Raw genomic sequence first — 25,528 nt, 5'->3', positions numbered from 1 at the left:
CTACATATTATCCACATAGTAAAACAGCCTTATTTGTTCAAACTTGAAGGAAGTGTCCAAATTATCTGATTATTGAATTATCAAAAGGTCCCCCCAACACTGCCAAAAACTGTTCGCGTAAACTTATTTGGTGGAAACCTGGGCAATGGTCATCTATCTCCCTTTGTGATGAAAAATATGCGAGAGCGTCGATTCTTCGAAGTTCCACGAAATTCTTTGATTTGCACAGACTATTGGGAGTGTCCGAAGCAGAGTTGCTCAATAACGACAAAGGCTTCCACGGCTTCCTTCAGTGCACATTGTGGTAGAGCTGGAGCTTTCTAGATTTCATGTGATGAGACTTCACAGTATAAACGGCTAACAGTATGAAGGATAGTGACAGGAGGACGGAAGCAAGCAAAGTGCACACTGGCACCACTTCAGCAAGATGCCTTTGAAAAACAGCAAAACAAAATATCAACAAGGGAGTAATAAATGGTGTGGAGCTATAGGCTCGGTTATTGATCTGCAGCCACATCCCCGCAAGCTGGCAGCGAAGTCCTCAAAACAAAACTATGCCACCAGCAAGGTATGGCCTACCAAGTCGTATCCACCCATACCTTTCCACATACTTGGAGGGCGCGGGAAACAAAGTAATATGCAGTTCAAGCCCGAGAACAAACATCTGGAAGATCATTTGTCGCACCACGACACACGGTCACCTGGGAGCCCTGCCAATTTAACAGATGCCAGCACCAGGGTGTCCGAATAAACAAGCTTCTGACACCACCAAGCTGTTGCCAGCAAAATCCGGTCAGAGTCCAAATTAATGGAGGTCAAATTAACGAGGTTTTCCTGTACACTATACCAGAAAGCTGCTGGCATTAAGATTACTTCACCATGCTCTCCTTCCCTTCCTCCCCCAATCTCCTTTAGTCCTTTGCATATCAATCATATTTTCCAACCAATAAACCCACCTATATCTACTATTTATACAGCATGCTAGAAGACAACTCCTAAGAAAACAAAACATATTTCACAAAGCTGTGAATGTTGCTTCTTAAAATAGTGGAGCCTAGCCAGTCAATTAATGCTACAATGTCATAGCCACTTCTGTAGAAAAGAACGCTGTGTTTCCACAGGTAAGCTGCAACAGGTTTTCTTGTGGAAAAAATAATTGGTTGTGATTGAATCAATGCATGTGACATTCCTATTTGGATTGGCCCTATTTGGATTGGTGTTTTCATGACCCTTCAATGAATGAATTTGAAATTTGTAGGAAATGCTTATAATTTGGCAATTTTAGCACACACTAATACCTGAAAGGTGGCACTATATATTAATGAATCTGAGATATGTATAGAAACAATTTGGTCTTTTCTGTGCATGCAAAGATTTGTTCAAGTCAAAGGAAAGCTTCTACTCAGCCACAGGAGGTCACAATTCTAGGGCACCCTTCTCGCCAGGGCTGTTCCACTAAAACAGTGCTATAATGTGAAAGCTAACAGATGTGCCGACTAAGGCTAATATGGTCAAGGCCATGAAACTGCTTCCACATAGGAACCGCGCAAACAGAAAAGGACCTTGGTGCAGACCAACGATAGCCAACAGTGCAACTTGACAGGAAAATAGTGAGCTTTGCTCTCTCTGCAGTTAGTGTACCAGCTGGATTGAACAAGTAGAATTGCCACTACAGTGAGATTCACTTCAACACTGGACACACATCTTGCAGCATTACCAGCAATGACAAGGAACTGCTGTCACACAGCATAAACAACATTCACGACAGTGAACAAAAATAAGTACACAGCAATGCCTTTGTGGAACCAAGCCAACGAAAATACAGAACACTGAAAGCAAGCCACGGTAAGTGGAACTATAACCACACTTGTCACACTCAAGTACGCCCCCCCCCCCCCCCCCCCAACCACAGACATGCGCGCGTACACGCACACAAAAAGACAGGCCTCTCAGCTGCTCTTTGGGATACTAAGACCGAAAGTAGATTGAAAAATGAGACTGCCACACGAAATAAATAAAAGAGAGAAAGAATGCTTGAGTAAAAGATGACAAAACCTTGAAAACTAATGGAACCAAAAAACCACTGCGTTTGAATCCCCAACATGAACAACTTTCAAGGTGGAGGCACTTTCAAGGTGGAGGCCACCTGCTTCTGAAACCTCACGTTACACTACCTTTCTAGCTGTAGCATGACCCGAGAGTTGAACAGAATGCTATTACGATAAGCTGGAAAAAGAATGATGCAGAAAGCTATTACGATAAGCTAGAAAAAGAATGACGCGCAATCAACCACTTGAAGGTAACATTGCTGCCATAGAGCAAGATAAGGCTGCAAATACTATCCTGGCTGAAAATTTTACACAACTCCTTTGGCCGCTTTTTGATGGAGGTGAAAAGCAAGGCGCCCGCGTGCTGTATGATGTCAGTGCACGTTAAAGAAACCCAGGTGGTCAAAATTACTGCGTAGCCTCCCCACTATGGCGTCTCTCGTAGCCTGATTCGCTTTGATATGTTAAACCCACAAATCAAACCAAATCATAAGAGGTCATGGTTTTAGTCTTCAGGGAAAACTTGGGTTAAAACTTTTGATATATGATGTCATGCACAAATAAAGTTGGTTTCAATTGACAGTCTTTAGAATCTATCCCAACATTATATATAATGCCCTGCATTACACAAGCTACTTCATAATAACAGTGCAGCCCATCTCTGAAATGACTGCATTGCCAATGAACCTTTGGTTGCAGGTATAGACGTAGCAACAAAAGAGAGAGAGAGAAAGAGGCCCTTTAATGAAAAATGAAATTAAGCCGGCATTTAGATTTCACTGGCATGCTACTCTTCATAGGAACAATGTCAGTAGGTAATCCAATTTGAACATCAGTAGGGAATCTAATTTGAACAGACTTCACTGGCAACTTTCTGATAAGAGCAGTTCCATCCTTATACCAAAGCAGATAATTCAGTGTTCGCATCTTTTAGTGGCAACAAATGAGTCTGCCACCAGGCTAGCTGCTGCTAGAGTGGTTTCTATTATGGAGGATAACCAAACTTGAAACTCTGCTCAATTAATAGAGAGAGAAAATGTGGCATGGTATGGATGGGGGTATTGAACAATATTTGAAAATGAACCTTCTGTCAACTTCAACATTATGCAAATGCAAGAACCCTTGTCACTTGAACTCTGCAACAGCCAGCTATAACTGCATATAGTTTAGGTACTGAGCACAACATTGCTGGGCTTACTAATTCATTATTCAAATGACAAGGGTGGAAACACAAACTAACAACATGACAACATACTTTGAAAAGAAAAGATATTGATTTCAAACTGATCTTCTGGTTAGTCCCTCCTTACCTGTGTCCTTGTCTACAGTTAGCCCCGCTTGCATTTTATTGCGTTGGGAATACTGCGCCAGGTTTCAGCCCATCGATTAGTCCTGGGAAGGGCCACGTTTGACCTTGAGCCGCAGCCGAGCCCAAGTTGGCAGCTCCTGCCAGCCCCCATATATAGCCCTGCTTTAACCAAGCCATATGAACGTGCCTTAGTGGCCAATAGGGGTAACATGAATGCCATGGTGCTGGCAGGCTGATTCTGACATAACCATCCAATGTGAAACGAGAGACCCAAGTTGGCAGTTCCTGCCAGGGGACCACGGACACGGCACACAGCGACGAGCAGTTAGACCTGGCGTAGTATTTCTTTCGCAATAACAGAGAGTAAGGAGGTACAGAGGGAATATATGCGCGCTTCGCCTTCGTGTAAACAGTTGCTTGCAGTCAGCTAAAGAGGAGCATCGGCGTCGCACTGAAGCCAGAAAGCGACAACGTGCACAAGAGACTTCTGCGCAACGTGAAGAACGGCTTGCAAAGCGTCGTGCTCAAGAGCGGCCAGACGATTGCGCTGTACCTCTCAAAGTGACTCTGTGTCCACTACTAGTGATGAGACTCAACTGCAGCTTCTCGCCTCACAGAGTGACTCCATGTCGACTGGTGGGGAATCTCAGAACAGCCGAGAACGCAAGAAGCAAGCTAGGCGAAAACGGCGTACCGAGGAGACTGCTGAAAAGCGTGCAAAAAGACTAGAGAAGGAGCGGTTTCGCGATGCTGCTAGGAAGTCTGAAAGGAACGAAGCTCGCACGAGCTAAACCATAAGCGCAGCCATGGAGGTATTGCTAATGCAATTCAACCCGGTTTAACCAAAGCTAAACCACAGCACTTTATTATTATTATTATTATTTTTTTTTTTGAGTTTAGCTACTTCAAGTTGTTTTAAGTTACTGTGATACCTGGACCGCAGAAGAAAACTGCACAATTGTAATCACAAAGGCAGACAGATTATGGCAGTAGAGGCATATTAAGAGGACGAAGCAAAAGTTGTAGTCTCTACAGCGTTTACATAGTGAACTAAGGTGTGAACTAGCATCACACACTAATAACAATGCACAGTAGAATGACAAAGCCCTTGACTCGAGCTGCGAGAAGAACTGCAGGGAAGCAGTGATTATGCTCCAGTGGCTGCATTCGTATAGAAATCAAATTTTTACAACACTTTTTTTCCTCTGTAATGATGCGAAAGATCTTAGTATACTTTGATCACCACGTGGCATTTGCCTAAAACTACCAAGTAATTTACATTTGAATTTCTTATTTCACCTGTTTCAGTTCTGGTCTCAAAAGCTGAGCAAATCCTTGACATAAAAGATCAGTGATGGTTATGAGAGGCATTAAAGAAACTAACAGTTCTCATTTAATTCATTACAATGCTCACGCCAGACTGTCTCACAGCCAGGATCACGAGTGAAGCACCAGTGATTGCACTAGTTTTCTTGCCTCATGACCTACAAGGACTTTTGGCATGAGTCACAGCCATCAAGCGGCTGTTGCAACTGAGCAGAGATGAGAAGATATTCAATTATAATTACGTGGCCACAGGGAAACATCCCACAGTAATCTGGGCAAATAAATTTCTTACACATCATTACAAAAAAAAAAAAAAAAAAAAAAAAGGAAAAAGAAATGAAATGAAATTCGCTGTCTGTATACCTTCAAGTGAATACAGACTTTAAGCATTGGCTCCTACTATCCATCATTAGCTGCGCGTAAATTACCAGAGCTGCTAAAATTTGATTAATAATCTAAGTTTTGCACTTTTGCAGACTTATCAAAATTTCACAGCAGAAACGAAAATCACCAGCCGAAGGCTTGCCCCTACCCAAGGTGATTCGTGCACTCTGTGAGGCTCGCCCCTTTCCCGAAGCTTGTCCCCTCTGCCTTTTTTTAAACGTACCTGTGTGATGCAGTTGATCATGACGATCATGATGTTCGTGATGCTCATGGTGATCATGATGCTCATGGACCTCATGCGTACTTCCTTGCCCAAGGTCCCTTTCTGTAAAATTTTGTTGAATCTGTGGCAGGGTTGCATGGTTGCTGTCCACTACAGTTGAATCTGCTGCGAGGTCATTGAGAGCATAAAAGGAGTCAGTTGGCCTACTGTCACTGCGCTTTGGTTCTGGGTGTTCTACTTCCATTTCTTCAACTTCAGCATGATTTGTGAAAGGGGTAAGCTCCTTTTCTTCAGGCACTATACCATTGCGATGCTGGAAAGCAAACAAAAGGTCCATTCAGGTTGCTTTTTCCATACTGCAAAAAGAAATAGACAAATAAAAGAACAAATCCAGCGGCCCTTCCACAGCAACAGAAAACAGAGCAAAAAATGTGAATCTACAAAAAAAAAAAGAAAAGTATGCTGATAGGTTTTTTGATATTACTTGACACCTCCATCCGTACAAACTACTGGTAAAAGTCCATATTATTGACGTATGTGCCTGTAGACAGATCTGCAAGACATGTTGATGTCCTGAAAGGTACTAAAAAAATTCATGAAACCTTCTGTAAACACACAAAACTAGGCCTTAAAGTCAATCCTTACTGAGGTGCTCGCACTTAAAACAGATTGACACCCGCAATCCCAGGAACAAAAGCCAAGCGTGAAGTGTGAAAGAAATGTGATGTGTGTACATTAGGATGGTGTACGTTCTCACTATAAAGTATCTATTTAGTAGCTTTAAAGGCCAAATGCTTGCTTCCATGAAGCATGCTCACACAATTTTTAAAGTACAACAAATAAATATCAATACAGCTCTAGCTCTAGAGTTCATTGAAGTTTACATATGTCTGCCCCAGTCAAAAAGCCAGCATCCTCCAAGTGCTACATAATAACACGTACTGTGGTACCATGTGATTCCTGCATGTTGCGCCTCAAAATGACATAAGAAGCGCAAAATAGAGGTTTCACTAAGACAATGTATAAAATAAAATAATATCAGCAGTCAAATGCAATGACATGTTTCAGTGCAACTCCACGCAGAGAGACGGTATGGCACCACCACTTATGCCTCATGATCACTGCTTCATTTAGGCTGTCTACCATGCAGGCACTTCTAAATGCTCAGATTTCTTTCAATTTTCCCTCACATTATGGTAAAATTGCCTTAAAAAAGCCATAAAAATGAAGTATTTGACAGGCACAGAAGTTCCTTGTGCAAGCAATTCACGCTTTGTCAGCCAATCACAAGTGCCTGCTTAGAATCACAACAGCTTTTAATGTTTAAAAGGATTCCGCAGATAATGTTGCAGAAGAAGCCTGCCCAAACACGTCACCATCACTGTAGCTCACTAGAATGCCTATTAAACCTGCACCACCATTTCCAAAGCACAGTTCATGAATTTCTTTCTATTCAAAGGATTCTATTCTGTTCGAAGGATCAGCAAAGCATTTTGCTGCTGTTCTTGCTAATATTGCAGGGTGTATAAAAGTCTTGTAATGAAGTACTAGTTTTTGAACAAAAACTACTTTTGGGTCAACTGATTAGTCATGCAATGCTCGGAATATCATGTAAGATCAGGCTTGTACGTAAAGTGTTAAAAGTAATTATTTGCCATAAATTTTTGTAAACTATAACATTCTCAACAGTCCAATTATTCTCTTTAGCAATTACTAGTTGTCTGTCCTTTTTTTTTCTTTCAGAAACAAGACGCAGCCAGTAGTATAACTTCCACAACTTGAACTTAGTGGCAAAAGCTGGTGCTAGTGCACCACAGAATTCCTTCGAATTTAAATTTTAGCCATAACTGTCAAGCTGTGAAGCAGAACAGTGTGGAAATTCGAAATAAGCCATGAAAAAAGGGGGAGTGAACTTTTGCATGGTTGGGGTGCTTGCTCTGAATTTTATGGTGTATACAGCAACAGATCAAATAAGCTGCAGCGGCTCATTGTCATTGGTTTATATTTGGAGTGTGGTAATAAAAGATGAATGAAAAATAACATAACAGGAACCGATTGCACCTCGGTAATGGTTCAGTTACTTTTCATGAGCTGCAGCTGACTATCCAAATCAGTTACATTTCAAATGAAGTATGCAACTAATTTGTTGCCCGCTCTCTACAATGTTCACATGACCATGCACGATACAGAATGTAAATATGCTATGGGACAAATTTTCATGCAACAGGGAGGGATCAAACAGTGGGCAGCAGTAATGTTCCAGCTTCAGTCTGCTGCAGTGAAAACAAAATCTGGTCCATGTCCATCTGTGTCTACAAGGTAAGAAGAATGATGACTTTTTTTTTTTTTTTATATGGTACAGGGGAAGTTTTAATCAGAGCACCACGATTTTTTTTTTTTATCTACACAAGTTGGAGTTCAAGGACTCATTTTCCAAGCATTTCACTCCAGATGAGCCAAGTGCAGGGCCAGGGGAAAGCTTGTACTAATTTTATCACCGGTATGCAACCAGCTGCACTAAGGATTAACACTTTCCTGTCCGCGGGAAAAGGGGTGGTTTCTGGGTGGTGTCATTGATATTTTTTTTTTTCTTTAAGAAACCTAGCTTGGCACAGGAGTGTCTAATATCTAATTGTAGAGGAGGAATTCCTCTTCACAATGCTATTAGTGACAATCCATAAATTGATTTTATAAGTGATTTAAAAAAAAAATAAACAAACAAAAGTATCAAAGTTGCTTGATATAAATAAAACATTAAGAATTTTCAAAATATATGTTTTTTACAACAGGGACTAATGCAAAATTGCAGCACATTTTAGCTTTCTGTCAACAGTATTAGTTGAGTTAGAAAAGAAAACAGTTCCACGTCTGTTTGACGTAGTTTCGCTTTCAGTGCTAAAGTCTGAAGAGCTGAATTCGTCTTCCGAGTCATCATTGCTGCCGTTCACATCCAAAAACGAGCTTTCCGATGTGTCAACCTCTGCGAAAACGTCCTTTTCCGCGCAGCAGGAGCGCGCGACGTCGACGCCATGATGTAAACAAGAGCACCAATCACCTGACTCTGGAGACCATCTGGACGAGCGCGCACGGCGGAAAAAATAAAACCAGAAGCAAAACTGAAAGAATGGTTCTTTTATTTCCCACTGAATGGCGCCACTCATCAAGAAGCGCTTCGAAAGTAGGAAAATTCAACAATCGACAGCAGGCGACATTTATCAGAGCATGGCTGTCGACGTTCCGGGTCGGTTTGACACAGTTTTGCTGTCAGTGCTAAAGTCTGAAGAGCTAAACTCGCCTTCTCATTTATCACTGCTGCTGTTCGCATCCAAAAACGAGTTTTCCCGATGCGACAACTTCAGTGGAAACGCCCGTTTCCGTGTAGCGGGAGCACGCGACGTCTACGCCATGATGTACTTAAACAAGAAGCGTCAATTACCTGACTCGAAAGAGCATCTGGACGGGCGCGGCATGGTGGAAAAATTAAATCAAAAGCAAAACTGAAAGAAGGGTTCCTCTAGTTCCCATTAGATGATGCCACTTGTCAAGGAGCTCTTTCAAAGTGGGAAAATTTGAATCGTGAAACCATCGCTATCGATGGGAATAGGTGCGGACAGGAAAGTGTTAAGCCTTGCACCTCTCACATGTAAGGCAGATGCTTGAACCACTAGGTGGCCGCTGCCTCCAATAGTAATTGATGGTCAGTGAAAGTTGAGCGCAATGCTGATGGAGTCTTTGTCACCTTGGATAAATGGTGCCAAACCTAAAATGGCTATGATACTGTTCTGGCATGTGTATGTACATGCTTTGACCAATTCAACACTTCAGAAACTGACACAGAAATACGCTGTTAGACAAACTAAACATGATTTCTCCCCAAGAACTGCCTTTTCGAAATGCACATCACTACTGGAAACAGCTGACTGAGCTAAGTTAAGGAAAACACTATTTTTGCCCTATTTTTGCACCCTTACAGTACTAGTTTTTTAAGATGACTACACAATAGACCTGAAAATTTTCAGAAAATGGTCGGCTGTAAAAGAGGAATGTTTCTGGAGATTCAGACTAAGTATAAGTTCTTGGAATGAAATCTGTGAGACCACCACTCTGGACGGCTAGTTTTCTGCACAGTTACAGCTTTTGAGAGTTATTTCATGCACTCGTTACGTCATGGGTATTGCTGACACCACACTGGAACCCACGTAGCCAGATGCTGCCCCTTTTTGCAACCCCGACGTCACAAGCACATCTGTGGTAGTGGTAACAGGCTGTCACAGTGCGCTACCATCTCTATGGCTGTAGAGTGAGTAAGTGAGCCTGCCAGCATTCAGCAGCACATTTCTGAATGAGGTACATCTCAGCTAAGCAATTTTTCAGAGTTCATAAGTTTGATTTCTTTAGATTAAAATAGGTTCCAGCCATAGCATGGGGATCTTTTTCAGCTGTAAGCTTTCCTTATTTACCTAACATAGATGCAAGAGGAGGGCACTGCTGGTGCAACCAAATGGCTCTCTGCTGTGAAAGACACCACTTTGCATTTAAAGAAAGTCCATCGGAAGGAATAAATTGGAAAGGTTTAGCTATTTGTTCCTCATAGTTTCAACTTGTGTTCGGGAACCCGGACTAAGGTGGCGCTGTAGTCAAGACGAAGTGGTGACCGTAGGAAGGTCTCTATCTGTAATCAGCCTGGGCACAATAACAAGTTTCCTTGATTTCCCAATTGAATTGTGCTGTTTGTTTGAATGCGAGCATCTGGTTTCTGGATAAATTCTTCACATTAGTAACTGATGATATTAATGATACAGCTAACAAATCAAAATTCTGAAATTTGTTTGAATTAACCAAAAGTGTAAATTATCTGTCTGAATTATTACTGTAAGTAAACCACTTACAGCTATGTTTCCTCTGTCCAATTTATCATTTTTATGAACAGATATTTATGATGCAAATCACAATTACTCCTGATGATTTAAATAAAACTGCTGGCCCTTTGAAGTTTGACTTACCCAAGAGTCTACTGCATACAATATATAACAGGAGAGGAATGACACAGTAAGACCTCATAGATAACTAAATTCAGCGACGGCTGAAATTTCTTTGTTAAACCCACTGATTTGCTATGTAAACAGAGATGGCCAAGACCTAATAATGTAACCAGAGGATACACTCCAGCTTATGACCACTGATTTGCTATGTAACTACTGATGGCCTAGACCTAAATGTTTAGCCGGAGGTTGCACTCTAGCTCAAGATAATAGAGGTCAACAAAATAGGATCACTAAACAGAGCAACTGAGCATGCAATAAAATTTCAATAGCCCTCACTTACATTTTATGCTATAAGCACTGCATGCCAAGGGGGGGAAAAAAAGAGGGAAGCATATTTTACTACAGAAAAACAGCAATGCTATTAACCTCACCAAATTTATGGCCTGACTGCCATTCATGTCAACCTAGCCCGAGAAAAGCTCATCATAGTCGCTGCAGTGAAAGCTCGTTAATTCGAACCTTGATAATTCAAATTTTTTGATAATTCGAATTACACTGCTTGGTCCATAGAGCTCCATAGAGGTCTGCGTACAAAAAAGCCCGTTAATTAGTATGTGAGTCGGTTCCTCAACGGATCATTTGAACTACACGGCACCCACCGTGCCTGGGCGGCCTGGGGCCAGCACATAGCCAAAAAAAAAAAACCCCTGTGATAGGGAGGTATAGTTAACAGGAGGCCGTGCATGTCCAATACGGGGACAAACATAAAACCAGGTAAAACCATGGAAGTGTGGGTAAAGCCTAACCCATGATCGGCGCGGCAGCCGGCGGCGGCCGGCGGCGCTGGTCATGGGGAGGTGGCGGCTGCTTGCTGTCTATTCCGCGTGACTGCCGAGACTTACAACACAGTGCTCATTAAATTCCCTCTTTCCTCGTTAATTCAGAAATACGGATAAGTATTTTCGTCGGCGTGGCCCCAGCCGACGCTCATGTAAGGCTTTGGTATCAAACGGGCGCTACAGACCTTGCACCAGTTAGGCTGCGTCCAGTTACGATTGCATGGTACCGTTACTGATCGTCAAAACAGCACTCCTAAAACCCGAACTGCATGTTGCGGAGTTAACCACGCACCTCTGACATGCACGCAACGGCAAGTGTAACGAAAAACAGATGGCCTCATCCAACACTACCTCAATAGGTCGACCCCGTTTCAGCTTCGCTTTTATGAGCTTCATGCCGTCCGCGCACTCATTGGCAGCGCACAAGCCAGCTAACCAATCACACTTTCGCGGCGTATAGGATCGTGGATTTTCTATGTGCTTCCATTAAGATTCCTCTGCTGCTCCCAAAATGTGCGCTCGTCAAGTGCCGTTCAGTGCGTAGTGCAGCGAAGCCTCACACGCGTGCAGGCTGCTTGTGAAGGATCGCACCTTGAAGGATGAGTGCCGACGAGAAGTCAAGGTCACTGGCACTCAAGTTCTCTCCCCCTCTCTTCCTTTTTTTAGAGTAGAGCTAGCGTTTACAGATACACGCACTGCACCATGGTGTTATCACTTGGTGTGCAGCAAGCTGTGGGCTGCGATGACGATGGTGCGAAATGGAGGGATGCGTTAACAACTTTAATGCTTTTTTACCCTTCAAAATCTCAGCGGCAAAAGTGGGGGTTGAACTTCATTATGTGTTTGGGTTCATTACAAGAGCGAATACTGCAGATTTACCATAATGCAAATGATTCTTGGCAGGTTTTTCAAGGCCTTTCGATAATTCGAACTTGTTCCAGTCCCGTGAAAATCGAATTAACAAGCTTTCACTGTAAACGTTTTTTTTCTCTACAGAAATCAAAACACGAGCCAGACAATATCTTGTTAGCAATGCTTTTTATGGCACAGCTGCACCCACCACAAAGTTTCTTATATTATGATGACAGTATGCAACTGGGTTAGTCAGGGTGAGGTCATGTTGAGGAAAAAGCACAGAAAAGGTATGGGAACAAAAACAAAACACACACAAGTGCTCTTTTCTCAGCATGCCTTGTTATATTCAGTAGCAGGATGTTTTCAATTCATTAAAGAAACAGAACACTGGCCAAAATATGTCATGAAATTATGGTGGAGATGAAAAGACCTTGCCTCATATAGTACAGATCGAGCACTACAATATCATAGAAAAGAGGCAGTACAATTTTAATTTGCCATTGAAAATCACAAAATTAACTTAGGTACTATCCAGCAGAGAAACCCTACTACTTTCGGTGTAGTACCTCACGTGACATGTCAGCAAAATATCGCTGATTTTTCTAAGTGCACACAGTTTTTTCTTATAGGAGTGCTTGCCATATTTTTTTAATATTTTGCGCTCTCTACACTGCATCCTTAAATAAAAACCACCCCTTCTTTTGCACCGAGAGAGGCATGCTTTCAGGTTTTGCCACCAGATGATGCCACAGTATTGTGAAGGAAGCGGCGATAGTGCCCACAAAAACTTTCGTCGACGAGGCATGCGTTATTGCGCCGTAGCAGCCTTGAGTGTGAAAATGAAAAGGACGTTACTCTAAGCAAAAAGTTTCTAAGTACTGTCTGGCGAGTGAAATTTATATTTGTTTTCAGTACGTCTTTTTTGTCGACCACCAATCGTCATTGCGGTCGCTGCTCATGGCTTCCAGCATCGGACTACATAAAAACGGGCGCATACACTGATAGAAAAATTCTCGGTAAAAATTGTCTACAGTATTGGTACCAAAACTGCTATGGAATCGACATTTTAGACATCAATCTTTCCATTGCAAAAAAAAAAAAAAAAAAAAAAAAATTGAGACCTAAATATCAGTGTTCTGTCTCTTTAATGATAACATGGCACTGTAACGAGTCATTACAAAAACTAGCACATAAAACACTATTTCAGCGTAAAAAGAATTGAGTATTCACCTGTAGAAAGCATGTGTACTAACATTTTATATCTGGCAAGAAATTGAACTATCCTTTCCACTAAAATGGGTGCAGGCAGCCATCTTTAGTTTCACAATAAAGCTTCCCAACTGTCCCAAGCCTGATGAACACTTGGACTTACAGCTTCCAGGACTTTCACAGTCTTTGAGTGCTCTCCAGACGTCATCACATCCAGGAGGTTGTCCACCATGTACATTACATAATCACAGTCTTTGGTAAAGCTGAGCAAGCTGCACAAAATGGAAGCAAGAAATTCAAGCACTTAGTTACATGTGAAGTCACACACTGTTCTCACACGATGACAACCAAATGAATAACGTAAGAAGAGTAATGAAGTTATAATTCCACAACCTGCCAGAGCATAGCAGATACACTTTAGAAAATGCTATTTCTAAACTCGCAGTATTCTTCAGTGGTAAGTCTTCGAAGGAAAATCATGAAATATGTAGCCCTTCCGTACGCGTGCTTGCCACGGCCTGAGCTCATGCTGAACAGTTGTAGAGATAAAACAAGCAAAAAGAGTAGTTAGCGTATGCAGATAACTCTTGTTCAAGTATTTGGCAAATTACTCTCCGGTGACCGAAGTAGACTTCTCAATTTACAACAGGAGCTGTCAATGCTTTCATATTGATACTGTACTAAACCGGCAAAACAGCAGAGGTGCCATGTCCCACTGTTTACACATGAAACATGGTCCGTGTATCTGTTGTCTGTGCACATTACTGGATTGGGACCTGTGAGAGACGCAGTGCCAATCACTTCAAGGGCAAAGCAGACAATGCCACTGCAACCAGTACACACACAGCCAAGGCACATTTTTGCAAAAGAGTGGCTCTATACTTAGGGGAATACAGAAAAAGCAATGTGACAAGGGGCATATCTTTGGGCTAGCAAGCAAGACTACCAGGTGTGCAACAGGTGAAATTGGATTTGTAGCAATTTTTGAAGCAGCAAAACCCATATTTGAAGCAGCTCTCTCTCTCTCTCTCTCACACACACACACACACACACACACACACACACACACACACACACACACACACACACACACACACACACACACACACACACACAAAAAAAAAAGAAAACTGCACTTTGCAGCACAAATCCAAATCTTGGAGCCGTTAAGCAGGGAAGACACCTTACTTTCGGCCCAAAGAATGAGAAGGTGTGAACATCGGACCGTATGAATGTGATCCAGAGGAAATCTAGCAAGGCACACCTATCAGCGGCGCTGGCATATTTCCTTTGGGAATCCGGCATGTACCTATTCTTGTAAATAAGCGTTTTGTACCTCAAGGCATGGTATCAACTAAAGCAAGGAAAAGAATGTGAGCAATAAAACCGATAAATTTTCATTCAGAAAAAAATATTTCATTGTTTTTTTTTTATTTGCTTTACCGCGGTTTGACAATCTCGATTACGGGATCTTATCTTGCTCACATTACTTACAAAACTATGTTTTAATGTCTGTGAAATCCACAGCTGATGTTGCGCGACGGCAGCTCCAAAAGAGCTCAATTCGAAGCCGTGACTACGATCAGCCCATGCCCAAAAAACCCAAAAACGAGTGCAGTATACAAAGATTCAAAAGCAAATAAGCAAGCAAGTTGTTGGCAGAGAAAACTTGAGCAAACGCATCTTTAGCCAGTGATTTATGCTTTTTAAGGACTGGCAATGACTAAGCAGATTAGATTGTACATTTCATGCACAGTGCAGACATTATAGTATTTCAATGTTCTAGCATCTGCAAATGTTAATTTTGACAGTCTTAAGCTCCACTGCAGTGTTATGGATTTTAAAATCTAAGGTTGCTGTGTGTTTTCCGACCTGCCGAACCCCCCCCTCTTTTGAAAGAAAAAGAAAATTACCTTCTTCACCTCAAAATATATTATCACAAACACAGAAGCCATAACTGATGCACCTCTATCTGACGACGGGAAAGTGAACTTATTGACGAGACAGCACAAAAACAACCCTGTTATACATGAATGGCCCAACAAACTACGAAAAACCTCCAAAAGCCGCATAAAAAAAAACATATATATAATATATATATCCATTACAAGCATGCGGCGCTTAAAACACAGCGTAGAAGTACTGCTTCAAAATCACAAGCATCACCACGGCCCTTTTCGCAGTGCGACGCAGTAGAAGTAGTGCCTCGTTACAAACGGCCACATTGCTTTATGGGGATGCTTCCCCACACGGACCTTTGCAGTGAAGCATCCTCAAACCGCAACGGTTCAGCATACTCGAAGAGCAGAGCGGAACAAGCATGTGGATGCAAGAAAAAATATATGAGTAGGCATTATAACGGCGTGACGCCATCTCAAAATAAAATAAAAGGCCAGTAATGCGTGCTGCAGTATCTGAAATGTCGCAACTGGTCATATCACGACCGCAGAATGTTGTTACCGAGTATGGCCACTTTTGCGGCTAGTCGGGGCATTTTGGCGCAATGTGGCGCAATTTCGCACTTAAGGCCGGAATACATGCGGCGTTTTTTTCCACGATTTTCACGCGTCGAAAACTGCCGCGCCGACGCGACGCCCAGCTCGAGATACATGGAACGACGAAGTGGCGCGAGCGCCGCCGCGGATTCCTCGATGCGAAAGCAAATGCAGCAGCGAGCGGAAATAACCGCAGAGCGAGGTACGTGAGAGAAGCGACGCTGTCCCTTGTGGTAAAATCCCGAAAGTGTTCATTCGAATGCTACTGTGCTAAATGTAGAAAGCGTACATAGGTGCGCAAGGATTTGGCTCGCTCGAATGAACGAAGATACTTCGGAATGCCTGCTCGGATACCAGCGGCACGGTTTTCATTTTTATTTTTACAAATTTCACTCCAGGGAGTAAACAAACACACAACGATCCGAGAGTAGGTCGTATACTCACAAAAAAGCGACATTCCGTGCTTGATTAAGCGTTTATTTTTACGATAATCACATTTCTGCGACCAAACTGCCCCATACTTAGTTCACTATACCCATACCAAGCCCATACCTCGTCAGCCATGGCGGCCATGTTGACAGCGGCCGCTCAAACCGGAAATGCCAGCTTTCCGCGCTCCTACTGGCTCGCGTCGACGGCAGTTTCCGGTTCGAGAGGACGCCGCGCCGCCCGCGCGTCAAATATCTGGCAGGGCCAGATCGGTGGCGGCGCGCGTTTTTTCTGACGCGGGGCGTCGAGTGCGCGCCGTCGGGCGTAAAACGCCGGTTTGACGCGGCAAAAACGCTCCATGTATTCCGGCCTTTATGGTGCAGCAATATGCAGCTGCACTACAGCTGTGCAGCTGTGGTGCATTCTCCATAAGTGCACTTTAACTTGCATGCTTGACTTGGGTATAAAAATTACAGGCCAATATCTGTTATACCAATATTTTTAAAAAGGTTTGAAAAAATGTTATCGTAAGATTGACAAAATTTTTTGACTAGATGAGGCTTTTTTCTGATGCCCAGTTTGGTTTTAGGAAGCATTCAACAGAGCATGCTCTGCTGATGCTTAAAGAGAAGATCTTAGAGAATACTGAAAATAAGTTGCTTACTCTTGCTCTATTGACTTTTCAAAGGCTTTTGATTCACTCAGTTGTATCCTTTTGCATAAAATATTTTTATACGGAATTAGAGGAACACCCTTAAACCTTATCTGATCATACCTTCGTGAAATTAAGTAATTATTTTATTAGGTAATTATTTTTTGGTCAAGAAATAAAATTATAAGCCTCTTCACTGTGATGGAGAACAAATTTCATGTAAAAAAACATAAGATTCTAGGAGTGACGTTTTGCGATTCATTAACATGGGACTCTCACATCACCAATCCAATATCTGCGCAAAACTCGGTAAAACAACCGGGGCCTTATCTCGCTGCCCTCTCAATACTTCCAGTGCATACTAAACTGAAAATATATCAGGCACTGCTCATCTCATATATTAACTATTGCAATCTGCAGTCGTTAATGACAACTAAAGGCAACATTAGGAAGGTTGACATGTTGCAAAAAAAGATTGTGCGCATTATAGCCAATATTGACTACTTTTTTTCAACAGAACATTATTTTCCTCATACAATGTAGTCTCGATACAAAACACGTACGACCTTTGTATGTTGCGCTCATTTTATCATCACCCGCTTCCAGAGTTTATTACGTCCATCGCATCCTTACAACATAAAGTAATGCCTCTACACGCAGCACTGATTTGTGGCTGATTCCATGTTTTCGCACCAATTACAAACTACAGTCTGAGACATTATAATCTTCCACAAATTCTCAATAAATATGATGAATTTAGCAGCCCCAACCTCAACCGATTATGGCAGCATTTTTTATTCCATTAGATTTTAGTGGTTAATATTTCCTGTTGTCCTGATGCTAAGAAGCCTTGAATATGAAAATACTCGTTTCCTGTATGTTACCTTTTTAAAAGCATGTGTCTACCTTGCTTTTGAATGAATGAATTTTTGAATGATCTCATATCTGTTTTATTGCAAACGTGCATCCATGTCCTGTTATAATTGATTTTTCACATCTACAAATCTGTGCTTGAAATTGCGTATTACATTATTTTTTTCACTGTACAGTATTTTTTCACCGTGGTAGGCCAGCATGCCTGCCCTGTTGTACATTGGCTACCTGGGCCTTGTCAAGCTGACATGACAGCTTTTAGCCCAGGTGACCCTTCAGAAGATTTCTCAAAAATAAACTGAATCGAATAGGATATATACAATGTATAGAGAATAAATGTATAAAGTTTTGAAAACAAAGTTCGCCGAGGAAATCAGCACATGAAGAAAAAAAGAAAAAGAACAATAAGGTACAAAATTAATTTTTATAAGGCAGTACACAATAAAAATAAACAAATAGTTGATTACTACTGATTAATATAGATACACAAGAAATACACAAGAATAGACCTTTTCAATAAGTCGTCACTGGGCGCCGCCATAGCGCTCGCTGGACTGCATTTTTCACTTGTCGCTAGCCCAGCGAAAGCCGCAGCGGAACCGGTTTTTCTGCGCAAAATGCAGTCCAGCGAGTGCTATGGTGCCCAGCGACCACTTATTGAAAAGGAGTATAACAACTGACAGCTCATTTTGAAGGTAGCGCGAAAAACGAGGACCAACAGTAGAAGGACACAACACGAGCTCGTGTTGTGTCCTTTTTTGTTTTTCGTGCTACTCTCAAAATGAATCAGATTCAACTCGCCCAACTTTCAACCTTACAACAGACAGCTCCTGCCATAGTTTGTTTTAAGGCGATAGCCTTTAATGGCTCATGTTCGCGGATCATGTCCGCCTGTCCGTCCATCCGTAACGCTTTCGTTATGTGGGAGGCGGTAGCTGGCAGCTGACATGGCCAAATACTAACTGGACGCTTAAGCTTCGCCTTAGGAGTAGACGCAAAGCACCTTTAAAACTGCCTTTTTATTGCAGAAATTAAAGAAATTTTTTTGTTTAAATCATTTAAACCTTAAAATTACTGTTACTGTAACATCAGTGCTCATCCCAAATATACGTTACTAAGCCATACGCACCACAACACGTTCACTAGGTGCCCCTCTGACATGCTTGGTACCAACGACCCTTCGTGGCCCATGCGTTGTACGCCTGCCTGGCATGCAGAGGATCTGGGTTCGAACCCTGATGGTGACAAATTGATTTCATTGAATTACTTTTAATTTATGAAAAATCTAAATTAGAGGAACCTCCCAATTTTTACTTAATTTGGACCCTTCCCAATTTGTTACATAGCTTTATTTTAAATGTGGTGTGTTTGAAATTCCTGCATGAGGTCATGTGGTCGTGTCGTAACACTGTCGACCAATCAGGATTTTTCCGCATGAATACTATTGCTGACACGCGGTGCCAACTACACAGACGGCTTTTTGACCGAATGAGCTGCATACGCTTCGCATAATATGGTGCTTTGCTCCTCCCTGAAGTGCTTGTAAATTGTCATTTGTGTGAGTTTAACATCCCAGAGTGACTTAGGGACACTGTAGCTGAAGGCTCCCAATTAACTCAGACCACTAAGAGCTCATGTGTGCCAACACTGCATGACATATACAGCAGAACCCCTCTATAGTAACCCCCTCGGATACAGTAAAGTCAAAATGTGGTCCCAGTTTCCATCCCATAGGCAAGTGTGCATTTTTTCCATTTACAGCGGATTTTGGACATGAAGTTCAAGGAACAGCGCGAAAAACACGACAGGGACGAACGAAGACAACAAGACGAGCGCTGACTTTCAACTGACAAGTTTATTGCATGCCTGCATCCATATATATGAACACGTTCACACAATAAACGAAACAAGAACAACTAAACAAACACCGAAAAGTGTAAGAATGCAATCGAACCATGTGTCATCCAGATTTTCACAACGCATCATTTTCTCGTGTTCATAAATCTTACTTCACGTTCCGATAAAGCTATAGACGGGCTGCTGATACAAGTTTCCTTTATCCTGTTGATTTCTTTTGCTTCTAAAATCTCCCGTACTGTCTGGTCATTATGCCGATTGATTATTTTTGCTTCCTGTAGAAATGGCTGGCAAGCGTCGCTTTTACAGTCCCTGCAGTGTATGCCCATAGTTTCTTTTACCGTACCAAAAACATTATTGTGATGCTCCATTAGTCTTTCATTAATACAACGCCCCGTCTGTCCGATATAATGTTTTCCACAAGACAGTGGAACAGAGTATACAACCCCCTTCTGGCAACCCACATAAGGGTCTTTGTGTTTTATGGTACAGCCCTGACCTATGCCTCTCGTACTATTAACTTTTTTACACATTTTCCCTAATTTATCTGGAGCCGAAAGGACAACTTTAACACCTGCCCGATTTCCTATACGTTTGAGTCTATGCGAGAGGTTATGGATATACGGAATGACCACTATCTTTTCTTTCGTCCGCTGGTTCGTGGATAGGCTCTCCAGGCTCGCCTGAGAAGATTTTATACTTGATAAAATAGTCTCCGCTACCGATACCAACAACTGCTTGGGATATCCTGCGTTTTGAAGCCGTCGAGTTTGATACATGAAGCTATCTTTAATAGAATGGATGCATGATTTCCTTAAAGCATTAATATAGCATGATTTCACAACGCTACGTTTCACTAATTTTGAATGTGAAGATTCGAAGGAAAGCAACGGCTTGCTGGCGCGTGGCTCATATGTCCAACACGTGTGATTAGGCTCAATTTTCAGTTTTAGATCTAGAAACCTGATAATATTGTCCTGCGGCCATTCACTCGTTAATTTTAGTGGATTCAAGACATCGCGAAATTTTCTTTCTATATCTGACTTAACGGTTGCGAAGTTATCACTATCATAGTCTAACAGGACTAAAAAATCATCTACATACCGAAAGCATCCTAAAACATTCGAGTCATCCAAAGTTCGTTTTAGCGTTCGATCTTTTTCCGCCAGTAATAGATTGCTTAACACAGGAGCTATGCATGACCCTATGCAAACCCCTTGTTTTTGCAGGTAGGTGTCACCGTCCCAAGTGGCGAAGGTAGACGTTAAATACATACGCGTGTCGTGTTTTTCGCGCTGTTCTACACAATGAATTACCAACATGCCCAAGCTTCTGTTTTAAAAGTTCAAGGACTTCCCAGACGACACAAATATTTTTTTGAAGGACCAAGAAACAAAACCACGCATGCCACACACATATAAATTCTAATTTAAAAAAAAAAAAAGCTCCTGAAGATACGATAGCCAATTTGCTTTTCAGTTTCTCCTTTCAAAATAGTTCAGCACACGACCATGACGACGCATTTCCTATAAAATGATGACATCATAGCATGCACACAACGTAGGATCGCAAGGCCAAACTTCGAAGGCGAATGGATGCCAAAGAGTATAAAATCGTACACTCCGAGATGGCTTTGCCACTAGGCTTGAGAGATGTGAGAAGAGAGAAGAAAGCAATGGGTTCGTAGGCAAAGCGTGCATGCTGCATGAGAAAAAAAAAGTAAAGCTGACTTCGAATATGGAAAGTAGGTAATGCCGTCCATCAAAAGTGTAGGAAGGTGGTGAAGAAAAGAGAAATATTGACAGCAGTGGCAAAAAACAAAGACACAGTAGCACTGTGAATCCATCACGCTAGACTATGTTGTGCGCGTTTATCAACAACTGCCTCTTAAATGACACCGAAACCATAGAAGACAATGCCATGTTCACGCAAAGCTTGGCTTTCTATTCTTTTCTAAACCAACACTAGGAGTTTAATAAGCAACCAATTAATTACCAGAAAGGATGTTCAGAGCTGCGTTATCATCAACAACCAAAAATGTGAAGACACCAATATAGTAAATGTTTGTACTAGTCTAAGTGACATTACTTAGAGGTATTCTACTGTACATGCCTTTACCATTCAACCACCAACTAAAATGAAGCCACCACGAATGGAAATGCCACATTTCAATAGATCACCTGTGTGCTCTAAGGTTTTGGAGCAAGTTAAAAACTCCATGTGTCCTAAATTATTCTGAAGCCCTCCATTATAATGTCCCTCACCCACGTGTCACTTCAGGATGTGAGTACTGATGTCTCATATTGTAAACTACGATTACATACTGATTTAAACCAGACCACAGCAATTCTTTGCTCAAAGAAAGTAAAGAATGTCACTTGAACGCAAAAAAAAAAAAAAATAAAGAGAAAGAAAGAAAAGAAAAGAAGGTACCTTTCAGCATACTGGACCCCAAGTTCATCGCCATACGTTGAGTACACAAGGTCGGACTCTTCCTTTGAGAGGTTTGCAAAAGTAGAATCATAATGAGGTGCATAGGTACTGTAGGTCCCATAGTTGAGATAATTGACTGCAACGAAAGCACGAAATTCTGAGAAAGGCATAAAGTGAAAACAAAAAATAATTAACATGGCAATAAAAAATTCATAGCACTCCTTCAATGTGCCGTTAAAAATACATTTTCAACAATATACAGATAGTACCTGAGATGTAAATATTGCAATGACAATTACAGAGCAATAGGTTTTAGAGTGACGGTAGAAATCTATCTCTCATAACTCCCGCATGTAGCTGACAGTAAGCGGCAAAAGCAACCTCTACTTTCGGGTATAAGGGAGTAAATACTCATTAACATCCACCCAAGCACAAACACACGACAACGAAGAAAAGCTATATGGATTTCTCAGAAACTTTGCAGTTAAAAAAAAAAAAAAATTGTCCTGGTCCGGGGATCGAACCCGAGACCACCACCTTTTCGAGACAGTCGCTCTACCAGGACGGCCAGCACAACAGATGGGAGGGCAAGTGTGAAGTTATCAATAACTCAAAGTGGGAATGGTGTTGGTGAGATATTTAGGGGAATCTCCCAAGGCAGAGTAGAATTTAATAAGGATGTAATTACTCACTAACATCCCCACAAGCGCAGCCGACCAAAACGCTTCAAGTTAGTGATCAATTCGGTCTCGCCCTACCTCAAAATCACAATCAGAGCCTTTCCTGTCATTCAAAGCCTGGAAAACTTTTTGCACTGTGCAGTGTGAGCATGATAGCAATGTGTCATTCTGTTAGGACTCTGCCTAGAAGCACAGTCACTTTGCCATTCACATGGCAGTGTCTACATCAAGCAGTCTCATCATAAAGAAACACAGTTGCGACATTAACGCAGGACTGGAATGCACTGTTGCCAGCAGCCCCACGCGACGGGACCTGCTGAGTGACAGTGCACAGCTCGCTCAGAATGACTGTACATGCTCTGTACAGAAACCACAAAGGGAACTGTTTTCAAATTAGCCAATACCAACCCTGAAACGCGTAACTTTGTTACTAGCTACTGCCAGCACAATAGCTTCATGCTGGAAGGAATGTACAGCGAATTTCCATGACTGTTTCACAAGCAATGCAGATAACCACATGAGCTATCAGCAAAAGCATCATTGCAGGCTGTGGTGCGCTGGATCCTGTCATGAAAATGTTTCGACATTAATTACAACACTGTATGCCTTGGATCCAGGTAGAACGAGAGGAATAAGATGGTTTACACGGTATGAAGGAGCACTGAACAAGGGTAAATGGGGTATGCCCCAGTTCGGCGTACCCCATTTACCCTTGTTCAGCACTCCTTCATACTGTATGCCTTGAAGTAATGCAACATTTGCCAGTAAAAACTGCTCCACCAGCTTTGTTCATTCCTCGCAGTTCGTTGGCTATTGTACAAAGTGAGGTGCATATAACCTGCTTCGCATAACTGAGACATTTAGTGCATCATCTCTTTAAGAGTTTACTGGGCCCATACCGATTCACTGTAAAATGCAGGTCATCACATGAACAGTAAACAACTGAAATTGTTATTTCTCTGCTTTCCATTCCAAACTTTCCCTTAGAGATTTTTATTTCAGCATTGCTGCATGTTTAGCTTCTACAATGACCAACTGTACCCTCTGGCTCTTTGAGTACATGCTTTTAATGCACTGTGTAAAAGCTGTCAGCAATGTCTTTTTCTTTTATTAAAGGAAAGTTGAAACGGTTTTTAAATTGTATAAAATTTGGTGGTTGGAAAGAAGGGGTTTAGTTAAATCATGTATGCCAAATTTTTCTGAATTCTGTTGATCAGAAAAACCGAAATCGCTTGTTAAAAGCTCGCCACAGTCATGCCCTCGTCGCTGCTGGAAGCGGCGGGGGTGGGGCACTGAAACTGGGAAATAGGTGGATGTGACATCAATCTCGTGTTTTGCATGCTTGCTTCGCTCCATCCCACGTTGATTAGCGCAGTCAGCGGCTGGTGCCGTTTGTCTTCTCCAGTTCGGTCGTTCTGTGCTGAAGGTTCCACGTGTTTAAAGATTCCACAAGATCAACTGGTACATACGTAGCTGTTGCAGAGTGGCACACTGCACACTTCGACGCCCTCCGACTAGTGAGCCTCTTTTGCTCAGTTGGTAATATAAACATCTTTCTGTATTCGAAAAATATTTTGCTTGTGTCATTAGAAAACAAACATTCTTATGAGTATGTGAAGCGATTAGTGGCTATCAATGCGGTTTTCCGTTGTGCAAACATTGGTGGTCCAGGTGACATGGTGCTTTATAGTTTCCCATAGAGTAAGAAACTTTCAGAGCAGTGGGTCTCTGTCATGAAAAGGAAAAATTTCTTGCCTTTGGAATTAACTGTGTTTTGCAACTATTATTTTCATGCCGATGACGATAATCGAATCTTAGCAGCGATTGCGGCCATTTAGGATTCCAATTAAATCAGTGCAACTTAGCCCTTTCCTGTCTGCGTCTATTCACATCGATAACCCAATATTGATGGTTTCACGATTCGAATTCTCCTGCTTGCGAAGCGCACTTTGACAGTAGCAGCATCCAGTGGGAAACAAAAGAGCCCTTCTTTCAATTTTGCTTTTGCTTTTATTTTTTCTGTCGCGCCACGCCTGTGCAGCTGGTCTCCTGAATCAGGTGATTGGGGCTCCTTGTTTACATCATCGCGTCGATGTTGCGCGCTGCTGTTGCTCGGAAACGGCGCATTTCCAAAAATTGATGCATCTGAGAGCTAATTTTTGGACGCGAAAACCAGCAGTAATGATTCTAAAGACTTCAGCTCTTCAGACTTCAGCACCGACAGCGAAACTGCTTCAAACCGACCCGGAACGTCAACGGCCATGCCCCGATAAGTTTTGCTTCCACCCCCGAAAAGTTCCCCTTTTGCTGCGCGCTGATCGCAAGAGATCGGTTTTCTGAAGGTCACAACTGTTACTTGCAGGGTGACGTCTTTCAGGTGGGATTACTTGCTGCCGCCAGAGCACAGAGTAGTGTTTTCCACTAAAAGACTGCCAGGGGTTGACCACAGCTACTGTTTTCTTTTTTAACTCAGCAAATACTGTACACAGAAAGCTAGAATTTTCTGCAATGTTGTATTGCATCTTGTTTTAAAAAACGTATGTGTTGTAATTTTTTGTTTTATTTGTGTAAAGAAACTGATGTTTCTGTGCATTTTTTTATTTTAACTACAATTTTTTGTTTCTTTTTCCTCACTTCAACAATAAAGATGTTAATTGCAACTAATACCATGTGAAGAGAATTTCCTCCACTACAATTTGGTACCATACACTCCTGTACCAAGCAAGTTTTGATAAGAAAAAAAAAAAATTAATGACACCACCCAAAAACCACTACTTTTCCTATGGATAGGAAAGTGTTAAGTCTGGTGCTGTTTGTCACTGTTCCCGCACCTAATTAGGTTAATACCGTTGTTGCATGGCTGGCTTCACCGTCGTTACGATTAACCGAGGACACTAAACTTAAAATGTGATTCGCTGCTCCCTGTTGTTA

The 25,528-nt window shown here is 42.0% G+C and overlaps 1 protein-coding gene across 7 annotated transcripts in view; it reads right to left on the bottom strand.

Moving 5' to 3' along the window:
- Positions 1 to 25,528, bottom strand: part of LOC146205679 (bromodomain-containing protein 7-like) — a 134,667-nt gene that overhangs the window by 42,404 nt on the left and 66,735 nt on the right. For all 7 annotated transcript variants that reach the window (XM_084590339.1, XM_084590345.1, XM_084590338.1 and 4 more), the window contains exons 10-12: positions 21,918 to 22,053; positions 13,342 to 13,450; positions 5,291 to 5,603 (exon numbers count right to left, since the gene is read on the bottom strand). In XM_084590339.1, the coding sequence (XP_084446465.1) occupies positions 5,291 to 5,603; positions 13,342 to 13,450; positions 21,918 to 22,053 (558 nt within the window). The remainder of the gene's footprint in view (positions 1 to 5,290; positions 5,604 to 13,341; positions 13,451 to 21,917; positions 22,054 to 25,528) is intronic.

The sequence above is a fragment of the Amblyomma maculatum genome, chromosome 1, assembly GCF_055883805.1.
Source record: "Amblyomma maculatum isolate TAMU_Amacu chromosome 1, ASM5588380v1, whole genome shotgun sequence".
Lineage (NCBI taxonomy): Eukaryota > Metazoa > Arthropoda > Arachnida > Ixodida > Ixodidae > Amblyomma > Amblyomma maculatum.
Note: the sequence above shows the minus strand (reverse complement) of the source record. Positions and strands in the feature narration are given on the sequence as shown.